General features: G+C 46.5%; 1 protein-coding gene across 17 annotated transcripts in view; it reads left to right on the forward strand.

The window, feature by feature from the left end:
- Positions 1–17,059, forward strand: part of ZMYND8 (zinc finger MYND-type containing 8) — a 124,201-nt gene that overhangs the window by 2,494 nt on the left and 104,648 nt on the right. For 7 of the 17 annotated variants that reach the window (XM_081832621.1, XM_081832620.1, XM_081832628.1 and 4 more), the window contains one exon: positions 8,467–8,537. In XM_081832621.1, the coding sequence (XP_081688747.1) occupies positions 8,467–8,537 (71 nt within the window). The other 10 variants (XM_081832618.1, XM_081832630.1, XM_081832627.1 and 7 more) reach the window with 5 other exon arrangements.

Raw genomic sequence — 17,059 nt, forward strand, 5'->3', positions numbered from 1 at the left:
GCACTATTGTCTTCTCCTGTGTCACATGCCTGCTGGGGGAAGAAAATGGAAGGTAAGCAAGCAGGCTCCTCTCCAAGGAGAGCCCATGGCAGACAGCAAAGCAGGCAAGTTTCCCTCTCCAAAGAGGTTCTGGGAAGGCTGGAGTAAGTTCTGACAAGAGAGGACGTGTGTTTTAAAAAGAACCAAGCCCTCAGCAGAGCAGTGCTAAGGAGAGATCCTAGCTCCTGGGGCCTAGGTGGGTGGTGGTGTCTCTCCATGGTCTGTTCTCTCCCTACAGGGCTGCTTCACTTGAAACTACATTGTTCAGCCTTTTTTCCTGACTTCTGTTGATACAGAGTGTTCTTCTGCAAGCCAGCCTACAGCCAGCAAATGTTTCTGAAAGTGTTTTCTAGGCTTTGGAGGAAGTTTTTGGAGTAGGGATGGGGATGGGGGGGTGTGTGTGTGTAGAGGGGGAGGGAGGTTGGACAACATCCTGCAATAAATCTGTGAGGACTCTTTTTGAATCCCTTAGCTTTCTACTCTTGCATGATTTTCAATGAACTAATGTATCTTTTATCCTTGTTTTCATTTTCTTTTCCCTCTTTTACATTGTATCATCCTCTGTCCTCCTGTGTGATGGAGCACAGAGGAAATAAAATCATGTCTGTGGCTCATGACAGCATATTCCATATTCAGTTGTTGGGTTGTGTTGTTGTGTGTGTGTTTTTAATAATCCCATGTAACTGTTTAAAAAAAAAATTTCCTTTTTGATCAAGTCCCAAATCTGCCTGCCTGTTCTCTCTTCTTAACTGTGGAAAAATGAGACGGTTGCTTGAACATTTGTTGGGTAAGTAAAGCAATCCATTTCCTCTGTGACCATGTATAAAGAGTTTGGCGGACATTTGGGGTCTGTTTGTAACAGAGGGTCTTGGCTACAGCAGTTGGGAGGGGGGCTTTTCATTAGCAGGAACCACATAAGGGCTTTTTAATAGTCTCTTGATTTTAGGTGACTGTTTGAATCCACTGTTTTTCCTGATAACCTGCTGCTAGGATTGAAGATCACACTTCCTGTTTACCCTCAGACAGGGGAGAAATGTTCAGTTCATTGTGACTGGACTGGAGACCTTTAATTGGGATTGTGTGGGTATTAGCTAGAACTCTGGGTAGGTGATCTGCTTGTGAAATGTAACGAAAGTGCTTGTTCTTAGAGTCACCGAGCCTTAAACACTGGTGAGGGCAGGAGCCTGGTGGTGGTGGTGGTGTGTGGGGGCGGGGGTGTCAGCTCTCCGATTTAGGATACTTGTAGTGTAAAATCCCACCCACCACCAAACTTGGTTTGATTCAGGACTCCCTGCACAACAAACAGATTTGGCCTGTTCCCAAGCCTGACCCACACATCTCTATGCACGCTTGCCTTTACTTATGATTTATTTCTCACTTTTTACACTTCCCCTGATCTCTTAATGCTGTAGCTAGAACTTGCGAGTGAAAAAAAGTGGACGCTTGTTTAGCGTTAGCTTCAGAATTTGCCCAGAAGTTCACTACATAAATTTCCAGCCTGGAGACCAATCTAGCATGACTGGAAATGCTGGAAATATATTCAGTTGTTGTATTATGCCAACTTTATGGAGTCTGTCATCTTTTTTCCTTTAAGTTCGTGTCCAGCCACCCACCTTTTAGCATCAGTTGGAAAAAGGCTCATTTAATAACGAGAAATGTACCAATTCTAAGTTAAGAAAAGTCGGTGCGAGGCCAGCTTTTCGAGTTGTTAAGAAGTGCAGGCAGTTAATGATGTTGTGTACTTAAAACTGAACAGTGCTACTATCCACACAAGTCAGTCCAGACACTTAGCAATTTTCTTTGTTCTTATCTCCTGGCTCTAAATGGAAATTACATATTGAGGTTCTTGTGGCCTCCCTAGAAGCAATATCTAATCACAAGACTCCTGGTTTGGTGCCTTCAACGTTTGCATAATGGTGTTTGTTGGGCTGGAAGGAAACCTAAGGGCAAGGCATTTGCCCTCTAAAAGCTTGCATTAAAATGGCTCCCACAGGTTTGCAAAGCCAAGATCTGTTTTCAAATGTGCAGTCCCAGCAAGTTCCCAGCCCTGGACCAAGCTGGCCACTTTCCTCTGGTACTGTGGCCACCACCAAGCATGAGTCTGTAAAAAGTTAATTGCTTCCAAAGTAGCTTATTTCCCAGTTTCACTAAGGGGGGAAAATAAATGTCTGCATTGCAGCAGGATTAGGTAGGGACAGCGGTGCTGGCTTACAGAGCAGCCCAATGGGGCTCCTCTCTCCAGCTTTTGAACCAATAGACTTGGAGGAAAGGTTACAGATTGACAATTGGAGTGGCCAGACTGAGAAGGGGCCTTCTGGAAGTTTCTACCATCTTTGTTCCTTTTAGGAGAAGCCTATCCGCCAAGCTGAAGAGTCTCCTACATTCCAGTCCTGGGGCATTCCCTCCCCACCGCCCACCCCCACCCCCTTTTTCTTTTTTACATCAAGGTAGAGTGATCTTTCTGCCACAGTTATAAATTTCAGAGGGAGGCACAGAACTTGGGCTGTTTCCCTTTTTCCTTCTGCCTCCTCAGTCCCCAAAGAGGATGCACAGCTGCAAGGAACAAACACAGACACACTGGAGCTTTTGACTCTTCTCTCTCTCTTTTTTTTTTTTCCTTCAAGACCCTCCAGGATGGATTCACTTTTCTGCTTTGGGAAATTAAGTGGCATTCACGTGGGGGAGGGGGAGTAACTGCTTTTATTAGCTCCAGAAAATGGTCAGTGTTCTGTCTGTAAGTAACTAGGAATTAATTATATATAATCACTCAGTAAACTTTCTACAGAGTTTTTCTAATTGTTGCGCATGAACATAGTTCGCCTGTTGGAGCTGAGTCCAGTTACTTTTATAATTAACAGCTCAAAGATTTGAGTCAAAGAAACAATGGGGCCTCTTGGATTATAAATTAGGGATGAAAACAATGGCTTTTTCTTTCTTTTCTTTCTTTCTTTCTTTTTCTCCTTTTCTTTCTTGTAACCCCTTTTCTTTTAAACAAAACATTCCCCCTTTTCTTTCCCTGGGAGAACAGTGGGGAAACTTCTTCAGGTCTTAAATGGGGGGGGGGGAGGGGCAATGAGTCACATTTTAAAAAGCCAGGATGACACTAACCCAGAAAACCCTGAAGGCAAAGGTAGGTTTTTAGAAAGTCCAACCACTTCCAATGTGTGATCTCTTTGTTTCTTTTGCCTTCTTTTCTCCTCCTCTCTCCTGTGGCCGAGGCAACAAACATTTGTCCGCCGAGAGGCCCTATATCTGGCTTTGCCTCTGGTTGACCCTGAAAAGATCTATACCTGCAGAAGCGGCCTCGCCACCCCACAGCAGAGATTTAGTAAGGGAATCTGTTTAGCAGTCCTTTCCCCTTGATCTTAAATGCAAAACAAGTGAGGATTCACCCTTGGCTCCAGGTTGCTAAGGCTTTGCTGCCCTTCCCCCCACTCCGCACTCTCCTTACAGATAAACAAGCAGGCGGGAGCCCTGTCAGCAGTGCGGCTAGTTTTGCTGCCAGGCTGTCCCTCCTCATCAAGATTACCTACCTACCCGCCGGCGAGGAGCCAACCTCCCGTCCTTGCCCCGGCCCAGCCTTGGGCACCATGCCCTCCTTTCTCCCCTGGAGCTAAAAAGCAGTCACCTTGAAATCCCCCCCTCAGCACCAGAGTGGGGAGGCCAATTCTCAGACCTGTAACAGTAAATTACATTACCCACTCTGAGGCTGCTAGTTCGGCCTCTGAAAGCGGGTTTTGCAAAACCCATTGTTAATTTTCAGGGCTCTGTTGGGGGTGGACAAAAATCTGATTTGTGAGTATCCCGTGCATTGGCTGAGGGAATGTTTTACTGTTGTTTCTCCTCTGCAGGCTCAGATTGTCTTTCCTGGAGGTTAACTGTCTTAGGGCTGGCTGGGTATTTGGTGGCCGTTTTCAGGCTTATGCACAGCCTTTTTCTTTTACCTTGGCCTCAGAACAGGGGTGCAGCCCTTTAGCTTGGCTTTTCAGATGGCTGCTCTCCTTGCAACACTTTGATTTCACCTAGCTCCTTTTTGGTAGGGATGCAGAGCTGGTTTCTAATGTATCAAGAAGGGGGAATGGGCTTCCTCCTCCTCCCCAGCTTGCTCCCTTTTAACATTTTTGCATTTGTGTAGACACCTGTCTGTCCGCAGTTTATGCCACGGGGCTGCATAATTCCTGACCTCCCACCCACCTAATTTGAGGGTAAGGGGGCCTCATCTCAGAGCCTTCTGTGAAAGGCTCAGGATCTAAAAGGGAAAGGGTTTTCCTCAGGAACCTGTGACTTCACAAACTCCCCCTGTCATTGCAGATTTTTTTTTTTTTTTTAAGCTTCTAAACGTTGGGTTGTTGGTGTCCTTTGGTTGAGCTTTTCCTAGTTCTGATATTTAGGAAGGTGGCTTTGAAACAAGCAGGGCTGCTTCCACAAGAGCTACAGCTATTGAACAACCTGCTACCATTTTAGCTTCAATACAGGAATGAGGCAGTGTTCCCAGACGCCATTTTAAGAATCCTGCATAAATAGCTTAGCTCCCGATGACTCTGCCTGTTTTAGGTGAGTGCTTATATAAAGCTGCTCTGCTAACCATTCCCTTCCCCCCACCCCCAATTTAAAAAAAAAAATTAATTGCAGATTTAGGGAAGCATGGTTTTCTTATTTTGATGTTCACTCTTTTGTGATCTAGCAGAGGAAGATGTTGTGTCTTGGGGATTAAATATTTCTTACAGCCTGGACCAGTTTGGTATTTTGAATGAAAGTAAAAAGCTAAAGGAAAAGTCCTTTGCGAATGATGCATGATTCTTGAATTGCCGTGCGATGATCCTCATCTGTAGAACCAGAGTCTTGTGCATGCTGGTTATATATTCTAGCTGGGTTAGATATTCTTGGTTAAAAGTCAAATAGTAGGGGCACTTGGGGAAAAGAAATATCTGGGCATTGTGCATCCAGGCTTTTTTTTTTTTTTTTCCTCCTGTCAAAACTAGATGTTTTTTTCTTTCTCTCTCTCTTGGAAGTGTTGAGGGGATGGCATTCCTGGGAATTACGGACCAGCCTTGAGTCCTCAGAATTAATAATCAGAAGGCTTAAAACATCCTGGAGGTGCAGCACTTCATCTGCAACTTTTAATTGCTCTTTTTCAGTGCATGCAGGTTAAGAAGTAAGCCTAGGTTTTCTTGCTCAGGCATTGGGGGGACAAATCTTTTATTCTTTCTGGGACCGGATGGGAAAGTCTTGGTTGTATTTGCAGATACTGTTATTTCTTCTTCAATTGCCTGAAACGTATCAAGTTTGTGAAATCCAGAGGCAAGTGACTTAGGGTAAATGTGAGGGCAAGAGGTGGTGGCGGTGGCAACAGACAATGTGTACAACTAGTTGATGGTGTATTTTCTTGTTAGAGTGAAAGGCTGTTGTTTGGTTTTCAGCTAATTTTACCCTTTTCTTTAGCTGGTCCCCAGCCTCCCCAGTGGACCTTAAAAAAAAAAAAGTAACGTCAGTTTGAAACAAGGGCTTGTTGTTCCATTGTTTTTGATTTAAATAATCGGGGTTGCTAGAAGCTAGCAGATAGGAAAGATGCTGTGTATTTTCTAAGACTTTAATGTGTTAAGGACAAGAGTTCAGAGTCTTTTCTCCAGGTGCAGCTGCCTTTTCTTTTTAACAATTATTGTTATTTGACTTTTTTTTTCCTCCTCCAAACGACTGAACAGTTTTTAACCTAAATTGACCACGATCTGTGGGGCTATTCAGACAGGTACAGATCTTTTCTCACCACCACTTTTGATGTCATATTGATAATTTTTTCCCTAATAACATACTAGTGCTTAACACTAAACCAAAAACAAAACAAAACAAAAAAAAAAACAACATAACAACCACCAAAAAAACTGAGATCAGTGGTGTAGAAAAAAGGAAGTCCCTTTAGATGTGGCTATTCAGAATGACTCATTTTGCATTCTGGTCTTTGCTCTTGTAAATGAAGTTTTTTCCCTTTTAACGCATAGACACTGCAATTTCCTTTAGTCAAATGCAAGTTATTGTGTGTGTGTGTGTGTGTGTGTGTGTGTGTGTGTGTGCGCGCACGCGGGCATGTGCGGGCACGGGTTCCCTTTGAAAGCATGGCTTGCTGATCTGCTAAAAAAGATGGTTTTTTGAAATTGTGCTCAAATCCTTGGCTGAAGCTGGTGGTGCTATTGCTAAAGTTAGGTGATTATGGGGCCCACTTGTAATACTTGCAAAGATAAAACCGCTTCACTTTTCTCCCCTCTTGCTGCAGCAGCAAATAGCCACCAGCTAACTAGTTTGCATTTCCCTAGCTTCTCAGCAGCATCCCTGCCTGAAGGACTCCCACTTCTCTTGGGCTGCCAAAAGCCAAATAATTGTTCTCTTGAATGCAGTCTTACATGATCAATACACCTTTGAATGTTGTCATCACTGCAGAAATCCGTCAAGTGGGTTTTAGGGGCTCTGTTCTGCCTAACTATTTTATCACTGTACGTTTGGGTGGGATCCCAGATGCGTGTTTTCTCTGTCCCTCAAAACAGGGGATCGGTTGCAGTAAGTTTAGTATTTCACATACTTCATGCCGGAGAGGGAAACAGAATTCTAGTTGCTAGAAAGATCAAGGTTGCTATTTGTTCTTTTCAAGTTGACCATCTCCCCATCTCTGAGGGCTGCTCGATATATATATATATATATATATATTTTATGAAAATGTATTTCCAGTCACCCCAGGCAAGAAACCATCAGCAAGTATTCATTTGGACCGTGTGTGTGTGTTGCAGGCAGAGTGTGTTTCCGAGTTGAGAATGTCTCTGAAGTTGGAGTAAAAAGTATTCGTGCTAAAATCACCTTCCACAAATCACCTTGTAATATTGTCTGTTAGCAAAGTGTTTAAATTTAAGAGTCTGCTTCTGATGGAAACCGTTTGTGACAAAATGCAAGTTGTTTCTTTGGCGATTGGTGTCACAGCTTTCTCCACGGATGCAGTGTCAGTGAAATTGTTAATCGGGTTCTACATCAGAGAGCTAAATGTGTTAATATTCCAATTTTAAACTACCTTTCTTTCTTCTCTCTGCTGGGACTAGTTACGTTTGACGTGTGCAAGTTTTCTAATTTTATTCTGAGCTATAATTTCTTCCTTTCTGTCTGGTTCCCATCCTGAGTCCTCTTCCCCTATCAGACATGGCCCTCTCCTAAAGCCATCTCCCTCTGACCCTGAGGTTCCAGGCCTTTTCGGACTCATCTTTTGTCTTGTCACAGTCTCGGACCACGGAACACAGAAGGGACATTCTAATCCTTCCTCTCTCTCTCTCAGCCGTCCCTCCAGTCCTGGCTTTGAGTCTTCCAAATGGAAAATTCCAGCCATATCAATTGGTGATGTACCCATTTTCTTCATGGTGAATCACAGACTGATGGAGTTGCTGCTAGAGTACTTTGCCCATATTCTTATCACTTCATTTCAGCCTGAAGGCTTGGAAGGTTCCAGCACCTCAAACATTTTGCACCTATAAAAGCAGAACTCTACTGGCTTGCCTGGGAGGTGTGTGTGTGTGTGTGTGGGGGGGGGACACATGAAGTGGCCTGCACTCTATTCAACGGGAGTTTCAGCCGAGTGAGAGAAGATTCTGGTGGACCTTTCCAGCCAAGGGGCCTGTTTCCCGCTGCCCCCCTCCCCTCTCTCCCCAACCCCCAACTCTCAGCCTGTCTTTTAAATAAGCCTTCCTCATTCCACTTTTGTGGTGGGGGATAATTAGTCACAGCTCAAGAGTGCTGAATGCTTGTTCTAAGCCATGCGTGCAACAGAGGAAACATCCAGGGGGTGGGAGTATGGACACCCCAGGCCTAATTCCTGGGATAAGTGCTCGTGGTTTGAATGTTTTGAGACCAGGCCTTTTGCTTCTAACCTGGGCATATTCTCCCACTTTTCAGTTTAACCTATATATATATATTTTTCCTGTTTCTGCCTCATCGGGAAATTGTAAGAATTAGCCAGGAGGTATGGGAAATGCTCTCTGCCTTGCAGCATTCAGAGATCAGAACTATGGGTACCCTGCGAAGCACCTCCAACCTGAACCCGGTGTTAACAAGGAGAAACTTATTTACTTGCTGGCTGGGTTCTCATTGGCCCACGGGGGCAGATTGTTATTGTGTGTCTAAAAATGTGCTTTTTTGCATCCCCCAGGAGCATGACAACTGGAATAGTAATTTGACTTAAAAAACAGAACAACCTAGTGGTTTGAAAAACTCCTTTAGGAGTCTTACTTAGCACATTGTTGGAAATCAAGTGTGGGGTTCCCCCCCCCCCACCGCCGGCCCTGAGAAAGGATGGGGGATTGTTTCAATGTGGATTTGTTGTTAGAACTTCTCAATAGCGGCCCCCATGGGGCAAGTTCTCAGTCTACCTAAACGTGAACATAATTTGCTCTGTTTCAGCTTGGCCGAAGAGGAAATAAAAACTGAACAGGAGGTGGTAGAGGGCATGGATATCTCTACTCGCTCCAAAGGTGAGTAAAAATCTTGTATTATCTATTCCAGAGCAGAGGAGGAAATTGGAATTTCTTTTTCTAGTTGTTGTAGTGTAGTGAAGTGTGGCTGTAGGATCCAAGGCTGTAACACTCCTCTGATTTTGAGAGGAACCTTTGATGGATGGGCCTAATTTGTGGAGAAATCCTCTCCTTTTGATTTCTTTTCCCTTGTGTGTCTGGGTAGGTAGAACTACCTATGGGATGGTGGGTGGGGATTGTCCCAACAGTAAATTTTACATATGTATCATGACTGAGGGGGAGGGTGGCTCCTTGCCTCTCTGCAGGGTGACTTTTAGGAATTCACCATTTAAATAAAGCATGTTCTAGAAGCAACCAGAGAGTCCAGTTGCTGCTGGGTTTCTGATTTTAATAACAGTCCTCTTTGGAATCACAGAAATGAAACAGAGTTGGCCCTCCTTGCAAAACGGTGGTCTTGGTTAGAGATAAAGAGGAAATGTAGGACTTTCTGGAATGCTGGGGCCAGCGTTTGCATTTAGGACAAAATTTAGCAAATTAGAGCAAACACAGTTGATGTTTTAATTCAGAATCCTGCGTTAGACTCCTCAAAATCTTCTAATTGTGGGATTGGTACGTTTCATTTGGTCTGTGTGAAATTGTAGGAGGCTTCCCAGAAGGAAGTAGTTATTCAGTTTTTGCCTTCAGGGTGTTTTTAGGAATGAGCTACTGGAGCATTTTCCACATCTTTGGTTGATGAAAATGCTCATTTCCAAGCTTAATGGTTGTACCAAGGTGCTGGTATTCCTTCGACAAGTCACTGAGTGTCTGCTCTGAGCTGAGGGTTATGGGGGAGATAGGGAGGGTTGGGGGAAGGGTTATTGCAGACTGCCAGAAAGATTCTAGATCTTTCTAGAATCCAGCTAGAGAGCATTGTAAGAAGTGGCTGGCTCCCTAGAGGAATCTAAAACAACAAAGCTTTTTGAGGCTTTTTATAAGATAGCCCTGTCATTTGGGGCAAAGATGAGGGTCAGATAATGTGGGCTGTGACTCTGGCTGTTGTTGGGGCCTGGCCTCACAGATGGGCGGGGGGCAGCATGGTTTGGCCGGGTGGGTGGGGTGCCCTAGGTGAGAAGGCCAGGCTGCCAGGGTGGGTGGTCTGTGCCTGGGGGTGGAGGGGGTAGAGGGGGTATGCCTGAGCAATGGAGCAGACTGAGGATTTGGGGAGGGTGGGCCTAGTCAGAGGGCCACTGCCTCTTCATCAAAGCACCCCCTGCCCCCCGCTGGGCCAGCAGCACCTGTAATGATCAGGAGAGCCACGGGGAAGTTTTGAGCAAGGAAAGAACCTTCCCGAAGAGGGGTCTTTAGATAGTTGCTGACGAGGGAGCATGTCCCATTCCCCTTGTGGTCAGAATGGAATTTGGGACAGAGACACCAGAGAATGGGACACAGGGGTCTTTGTCCTCACTGTGCTCCTCATTTGCACGCTGTCTCTGTCCCTTCATGTTCTTATCTTTAAAATGGGGTGTTGGGTCAGATTCTAAGATCCTTCCACCTTGGGCTTCTCTTGTAGAACTAATGCTCACTGACAGTATTTACAAAGGCCATGTTTGTATCAGGAGCCTTTTCTTCTTGAATTATTCTAGTCCCCTTAGGAGGTGGGAGGTGTTGTTCCCATTTTGCAGATGAGGACACTGAGGCTCTGCCTAGCAACCTCTCACAGGTGGTAAATGTAGGATGGGATCGAACCGATGGCTCCAGCTACCACCAAGGAGGTGCTTCCTTCCTGAGCACTCAGTGCCTGGAATGCCCTGTAGCCTCGTTGTGGAGACTTTTCCAAAAGGGTCAAACCCAGGGATCATCCATCAGGGCGGGAGGCCCACTTTGCTCAGGCCCCCCCGACTCTGTGTGGGAGAGCCTTCCTCTCGTCTTCTTTCAGACCCCCGGGATGCTCCTAGCTCTTCACCAGCTTGCATCTCCCAATGACTGTGGCATCTGAAGTGATGATCCCCCGGGGTGACCATTGTCCCTTGTTTCATTGTCCCACTCTGGTCCTGTCGCTACAGCAGCGAGGGTGCTCCTAGAAGACAGATCAGATCCTGATCATCTTGTGAACTCCTTCCACTGACCTTCCAGTTTCCTTCGGCTCAAGTTGGAGGTCACTATGGCCTACCTACCTGGGTCAACCCATTTGCCTTCATTCACCCTGTGACCTTCTGTTGGACTCTACCAATTTCTCTCCCTGACTCCATTTGAACTGCCCCACCTTCTTTCCCTCTGGTCCCTCTTGGGGGCCCTGTGTGTCCTGTGTCCTTTGCCGGGAACGTGCTGCTCTGGGTCTGGCTGCCTTTCTTATCTCTCAATTCATCTTAGACCTCCTCTCCCAGAGACCTTTGGTAGCAATCCAGTCCAAAGGAGCCATTCCATCATTTTCTGTTACATTTTTAAAAGTAACTTCTAATTTTAGAGCAGCTTTAGATTTCCGGATAAGTTGGGCAGATAGTGCAGAGTGTTCCCATGTCACCCCTCCCACTTCCTGCGCACGCACGCGCGCACACACACACACACACACACACACAGATAGCTTTTCCCTGCTATTAACATCATATGTTAGCATGGTGCCTTTGGCACAGTTGATGAATCTATATCGGTATGTCGTTATCAACTAAAGTCTGTACATTGTTCAGATTCCCTTGGGTTTTTGGGTGCCTGGGTGGCTCAGTTGGTTAAGAGACTGCCTTCGGCTCAGGTCATGATCCTGGAGTCCCAGGATCGAGTCCTGCATCGGGCTCCCTGCTCAGTGGGGAACCTGCTTCTCCCTCTGACCCTACCCCCTTCTTGTGCGCTCTCTCTCTCTCTCGTTCTGTCTCTCTCAAATAAATAAATAAAATCTTAAAAAAAAAAAAAAAAAAGATTCCCTTGGGTTTTCTACCGAGGTCGCTTTTCTGTTCCAAGATCTTACCCAGTAAACCAGGTTACATATAGTTAGGGCTCCTTAAGTCTCCTCTTGGCTGTCAGTTTAGTTTCTCAGATTTTCCTTGTTTCCGATGACCTTGATAGTGTTTTTTTTTTTTTTTAAGACTTTATTTATTTGACAGAGAGAGTGAAAAAGCACAAGCAGGGAGAGCCGCAGAGGGAGAGGAAGAAGCAGGCCCCCTTCCGAGCAGGGAGCCTGATGTGGGACTCAATCCCAGGACCCTGGGATCATGACCTGAGCCGAAGGCAGATGCTTAACCATCTGAGCCACCCAGGCGCCCTGACCTTGGTAGTTTTGAGGAGGGATATCTCTCAGTTGGGATTTATCTGATGTTTGCCTCATGACTGGACTTGGGTGGACTGGGTTTGTGGGTTTTTGGGAGGAAGACCACAGAGTAAGATACCATTTTCATCACATCACATCAAGGGTACATTTAAAAAAAAAAAGATTATGTATTTATTTTTAGAGAGAGAGCAAGCGCGGTGGGGAGGGGCAGAGGGAGAGAGAGAGAATCCTGATGTAGACTCCCTGCTGATCGGAGGAAGCCCAACTCGGGACTTGATCCCACGACCCTTAGATCATTACCTGAGCTGAAATCAAGCGTCGGCTGCTCAGGCGTCCCTCATGGTACGTGTTACCGATGTGCTTTCTTGCTGATGATGTTGATCTTGACCACCTGGCCGGTTGGGTCAGGTCACCAGCCTCCTGTTCTGTACTCTTCGTAAGGAGGTCCTGATGCCCTCCACACCTGCCGAGTGCGGGTATGCTCTTACCTCCTTGAGGCCAGAGTGTGTACACAAATTATTTGGAATTCTTCCCTTTGAGAGATTTGTCCCTTTTGCCCAGTTATTTGTTACTTAGTCATTTATATCAGCATGACTCTATTATTTTAAACCTTGGGTTGTAGTCCAGTACGGCTTATTTATTTTGTTGCTCAAGATGTTCTAGGTTTAAGGGGGCCCCCGGCAGGCTTAGTCGGTGGAACGTGTGACTCTTGATTTCAGGGTTGTGAGTCTGAGCCCCACGGTGTGGGTAGAGATTAAAGATGGTCTGGCTTAGGCCATGAGGAGCTCTTCTGGTTGGTTCCTGTGTCCCTTTGATATCAGTGGGGTTGATGTTTTGGTTGACTGATAGATTGAACGCTTTCTTACTTTTGGCCACTACAAGATGCATTAGGCTCATCTTGTATATTTTCTGCCCTGGATTTAGCCATTTCCCGTGGGCACCCTGGTTCCTTTTATTGGAGAGTAGCATTGGAAACCAAGCTCTGGTTCCTCAGTGTGCTTGTTGCTACGGAGATGTCTTTGTTTCTTGGTCCTCTTGGCCGACAGAGCTGGGAAACGTATGTGTGTATACTGACCCGTATGTATACATACAACTATAATGATTTCTCTCTGTATGTACATTAAACTAAACGTGAGTTCATACGCTTGTCTCCAATTCTGATCCATGACCATGTGGATCATTCCAGCGTTCTCCTCTCCCTTGTCTATAACCTCTCACTCCTGAACTGAGAAAGCTCCCTCTCACCATCTGCCATTTGTTTACTATGTTCTGGTACATTTTAAATCTTATCGTTGGGGCGCCTGGGTGGCTCAGTTGGTTAAGCCACTGCCTTCGGCTCAGGTCATGATCCTGGAGTCCCGGGATCGAGTCCCGCATTGGGCTCCCTGCTCGGCGGGGAGTCTGCTTCTCCCTCTGACCCTCCCCCCTCTCATGTGCTTTCTCTCTCTCATTCTCTCTCTCTCAAATAAATAAATAAAATCTTAAAAAAAAAAAAATCTTATCGTTGGTGTACAGCTTGATAAACTTAAACACATGTATACACTTGTGTGACCACAACCCAGATCAAGAGAATTGAACACTTATGGCATTCCAGAAGGCTCCTCAGGCTCACTCCAGATTTCCTTCATAGCCCTCTCTATGATCTTGTACTTCTTATTTGTTTATTGATGGTCTCCTCTGCTGGAATATAGGTTCCGTCTCTCCCCAGGCTCTAGACCGCCATGTTCAACCACTCCCTTCCATTTGAGAAGTGAGGTAGCATAGAGGTTTGTTTATTGATTTTTATTTTATTTTTTTATGTTTTTAAAGATTTTATTTATTTGACAGAGAGACACACAGCGAGAGAGGGAACACAAACGGGGAGTGGGAGAGGGAGAAGCAGGCTTCCCACCGAGCAGGGAGCCCAATGTGGGGCTCGATTCCAGGACCCTGAGATACGACCTGAGCCGAAGGTAGACGCTCAATGACTGAGCCACCCAGGCACCCCTTATTTTATTTTTTAAAATATTTGTCAGAGAGAGAGAGCACAAGCAGGGAGAGTGGCAGGCAGAGGGAGAAGCAGACTCCCTGCTGAGCAGGGAGCCCGATGCGGGACTCTATCCCAGGACTGTGGGATCATAACCTGAGCTGAAGGCAGACACTTCACCAACTGAGCCACCCAGGCATCCCGGCATAGAGGTTTAAAAAAAACCTCTTCTGGAGCCAGACTCCCTGGGTCCCCACTCTGGCCCGCCCTCGACCTGGCTGGGTTATTCTTTGTGGCTCAGTTTCCTCTTGTCCATGGGAATGGTAAAGCTAGCTGAGGATTGAATTTGCTCATATACACGGAGTGCTCAGAAGCGTTAGCCAGGATTAGAATCAGAGGAAGAGGGATGAGCTTGTATTGATAAGCCTGTCAGGTGGAAGCCCTATTTACTATGTTCTACTGTTCCCCCCACTTAGAACCTCTAGGAAGGGGGCGTGGAGACAGATAGGGGAACCATGCCCAGACTGTGAAGAGTTGTAGGCTTCCCAGAAGTTGGGCTCAGATAGGCTTCCCGTGCTCTTGGCCTCTATGACATTTGAAGAAAGCTTGTCTGCAGCTGGCTGGGACTGATTTTCCCAGGGCCCTTGCTGTGGTGGGGAAACCATGAGGGGGAATGGAAGGGGTCACCTGGTTTTGAGGGAGACCTTTCTCCTCCCGCAGGGACTGCCTTGGATGGCTTTCTTTGTGTGGAACTGAGCTCCCGTCTTCCACGCTTGGGTGGCCAGGTGATGGGGTGCTTTTGTGTCTAGAACCTTGGGTCAGGTGAGTCAATTGCATTCACAGATGCCTGGAGCCATGCTGGGTGGCTCAGGTGCGAGAGCTGAGGTCAGCATGGTTTAAATGGGATGCTTGCAAAGGCTGACTTCTCTCTCTCTTCAGACCTCATTATCTCTAAGTCCACGGTGGGATGATCTGGACCCAGCAAATGCATACTTATTTCTCCAGCCTGCTTTTCTTGTGGTTTGGGAAGTTCAGTGGTTCAGTCCCCACAGGATGCCATTTGGTCAGGATTCTTTGGTTGTGAGCCATGGAAGCCAGTTCTGGTTAATGGGAGCAGGAAAAGGATGGATGAAGGTGGTCCCTTGGCTCACAGGGTTGATGGGAAGGCCGGAGGTCCAGGGATGCTGTGGGGAGCAGAACCAGTGTATAGCCTCCTCACGGTCAACAGGACAAAGTCCCCTGGGAGAGTCGCTCACCTTGTTTCATGCATCTGCCCTTTGGCCAGGGAAGGGCTGGTGTCCGGACACCTGGTCCCACCAACTGCCCCCACCAGGGAGGAGATGATTCTTTTTTTTTTTTTTTTTAAGATTTTATTTATTTATTTGAGAGAGAGAGAATGAGAGAGAGCACGAGAAGGAAGAGGGCAGAGGGAGAAGCAGACCCCCTGCTGAGCAGGGAGCCCGATGCGGGACTCGATCCCGGGACTCCAGGATCATGACCTGAGCCGAAGGCAGTCGCTTAACCAACTGAGCCACTCAGGCGCCCCAGGAGATGATTCTTTAGGAGGTGACGTGGCCACTCTGGCATCTTGGGAAACTGGTACCATCATTCCCTATTTGCAGATGGAGAGCAGACCTTGAACTGTCCTCTGCTTGGGACACTTAGAAACTCCAATAACTGACTCACAATTCTTTAATCCTATTCCGACATCTAGTCCGTACGACCCTTCGGGTTCTCTAAGTATCAGTTTGTACACCCATGACATGCACCCATTTATTAACTTAAGTAATTCCCAAGCTGGCCATTGCCATTACCCCAGCCTGGGCATTTACTGGAGCGTTTTAGTTCTCTGGAGACAAAGCTTTCGAGCTTTTAAGATGTCAGGTTGACATTTGTGTCCGAGGGTAGTGATTTGCTGAAAGATGTTCAAGCATAAATCGGAAGTACTGTCTAGATGCCAGGTGTGTTTGCCTAGCTGATATCTTCTGAGTACTTATTAGTGCCAGGGATTCTATGCAAATTACTTCATTGGATTTTTATAATAATGCTGGGATGTAGGTGTGTCGTTATTCCCATTTTATAGCCAAGGAAACTGAGGCTCAGTGGGATTAATGGAGTGGCGAAGTGGAGAACTGGGGTCAGGTTTTATCTTTGAGTTTAAACCTCTGTACATAGCCATGTGCTCTATCCAAGGGTGCTAAGTCCGATGTCTGCAAGGTAGATGAGTGAGATGAACTGGCTGGCACCTTGGGGTGCAGGGGCCTTTGAACGGCAGAGTGCCTCCCCTGATGCGGGAGTGTGCCTCCATCTGACTGCTCACCAGCAGGAATATGGCTCATCCAGTGTTGCCCGGATCTCCCTCCGCGCCCCCTCTCCCCCCGCCCCGATAAAAACGCCTGCCTTGGAGCTGTGGTTTATGCAGGCCAGTTTTTCAAAGACCACGCACGAACCCAACAACACATATCTCCAGGTCAGAAGTGGCTTGTCAGTTTGCATTCTCTGCACGAGACTGGTCACAGCAAAGTTCCTTGCAGGATTTTGGCCACACGGTGCTTGACTCAGAGCAAGCCCCTCCAAGGCCAGGGACTTGAAGTCTGAAAAATGATGGTCTCTGGGAGTTCATGTCTCCATACAAAGGCTCCCCTGTTTGGGCTGCTTGCCTCTTGATCCTGCCATGTGTGCATTTTGCAGTAATGATTGTGGTGTGCGGACGCCAGGCTGCCAAAGCTGAAACCATTTTTAAAAATGTCTGTGTAATGTCACCTGCACAAAGGAATGAGCCACTTGGAAACCGTGCACAGATGCAGCGGAAGCTCAAGATATTAAAATCTTGAACGGTATCATTCTTGCTGAGATTTGCCTGGGTTAGGGATGTTTTCTGAGACAGGATGCTAGAGAATATACAATTATAGCAATTTGCTAACCAGCCCCAGACCTTAATTAGTACAGGATCCTTGTTCTCACTGTTGTATGTAAATTAAGACTTTCACAAAGGGATTGTTTATGAGGATGGCTATGAGATAGAGACCTTCTGTCATTTTTTTTTTTTCCCGAGGAAACTCTTTAAGAAAATACAACCGTAGGGCGCCTGGGTGGCTCAGTTGGTTAAGCGACTGCCTTCGGCTCAGGTCATGATCCTGGAGTCCCGGGATCGAGTCCCACATCGGGCTCCCTGCTCAGCAGGGGGTCTGCTTCTCCCTCTGCCCTCTTCCCTCTCGTGCTCTCTGTCTCTCATTCTCTCTCTCAAATAAATAAAAAAAAAAAAATACAACCGTAAACATTCCTAAATCACAGTGTGATGCAGAAGTGCTGAGAATT

Source organism: Leptonychotes weddellii, chromosome 10, assembly GCF_054177405.1.
Source record: "Leptonychotes weddellii isolate Sample4059 chromosome 10, ASM5417740v2, whole genome shotgun sequence".
In the NCBI taxonomy this organism is placed as follows: Eukaryota; Metazoa; Chordata; class Mammalia; order Carnivora; family Phocidae; genus Leptonychotes; species Leptonychotes weddellii.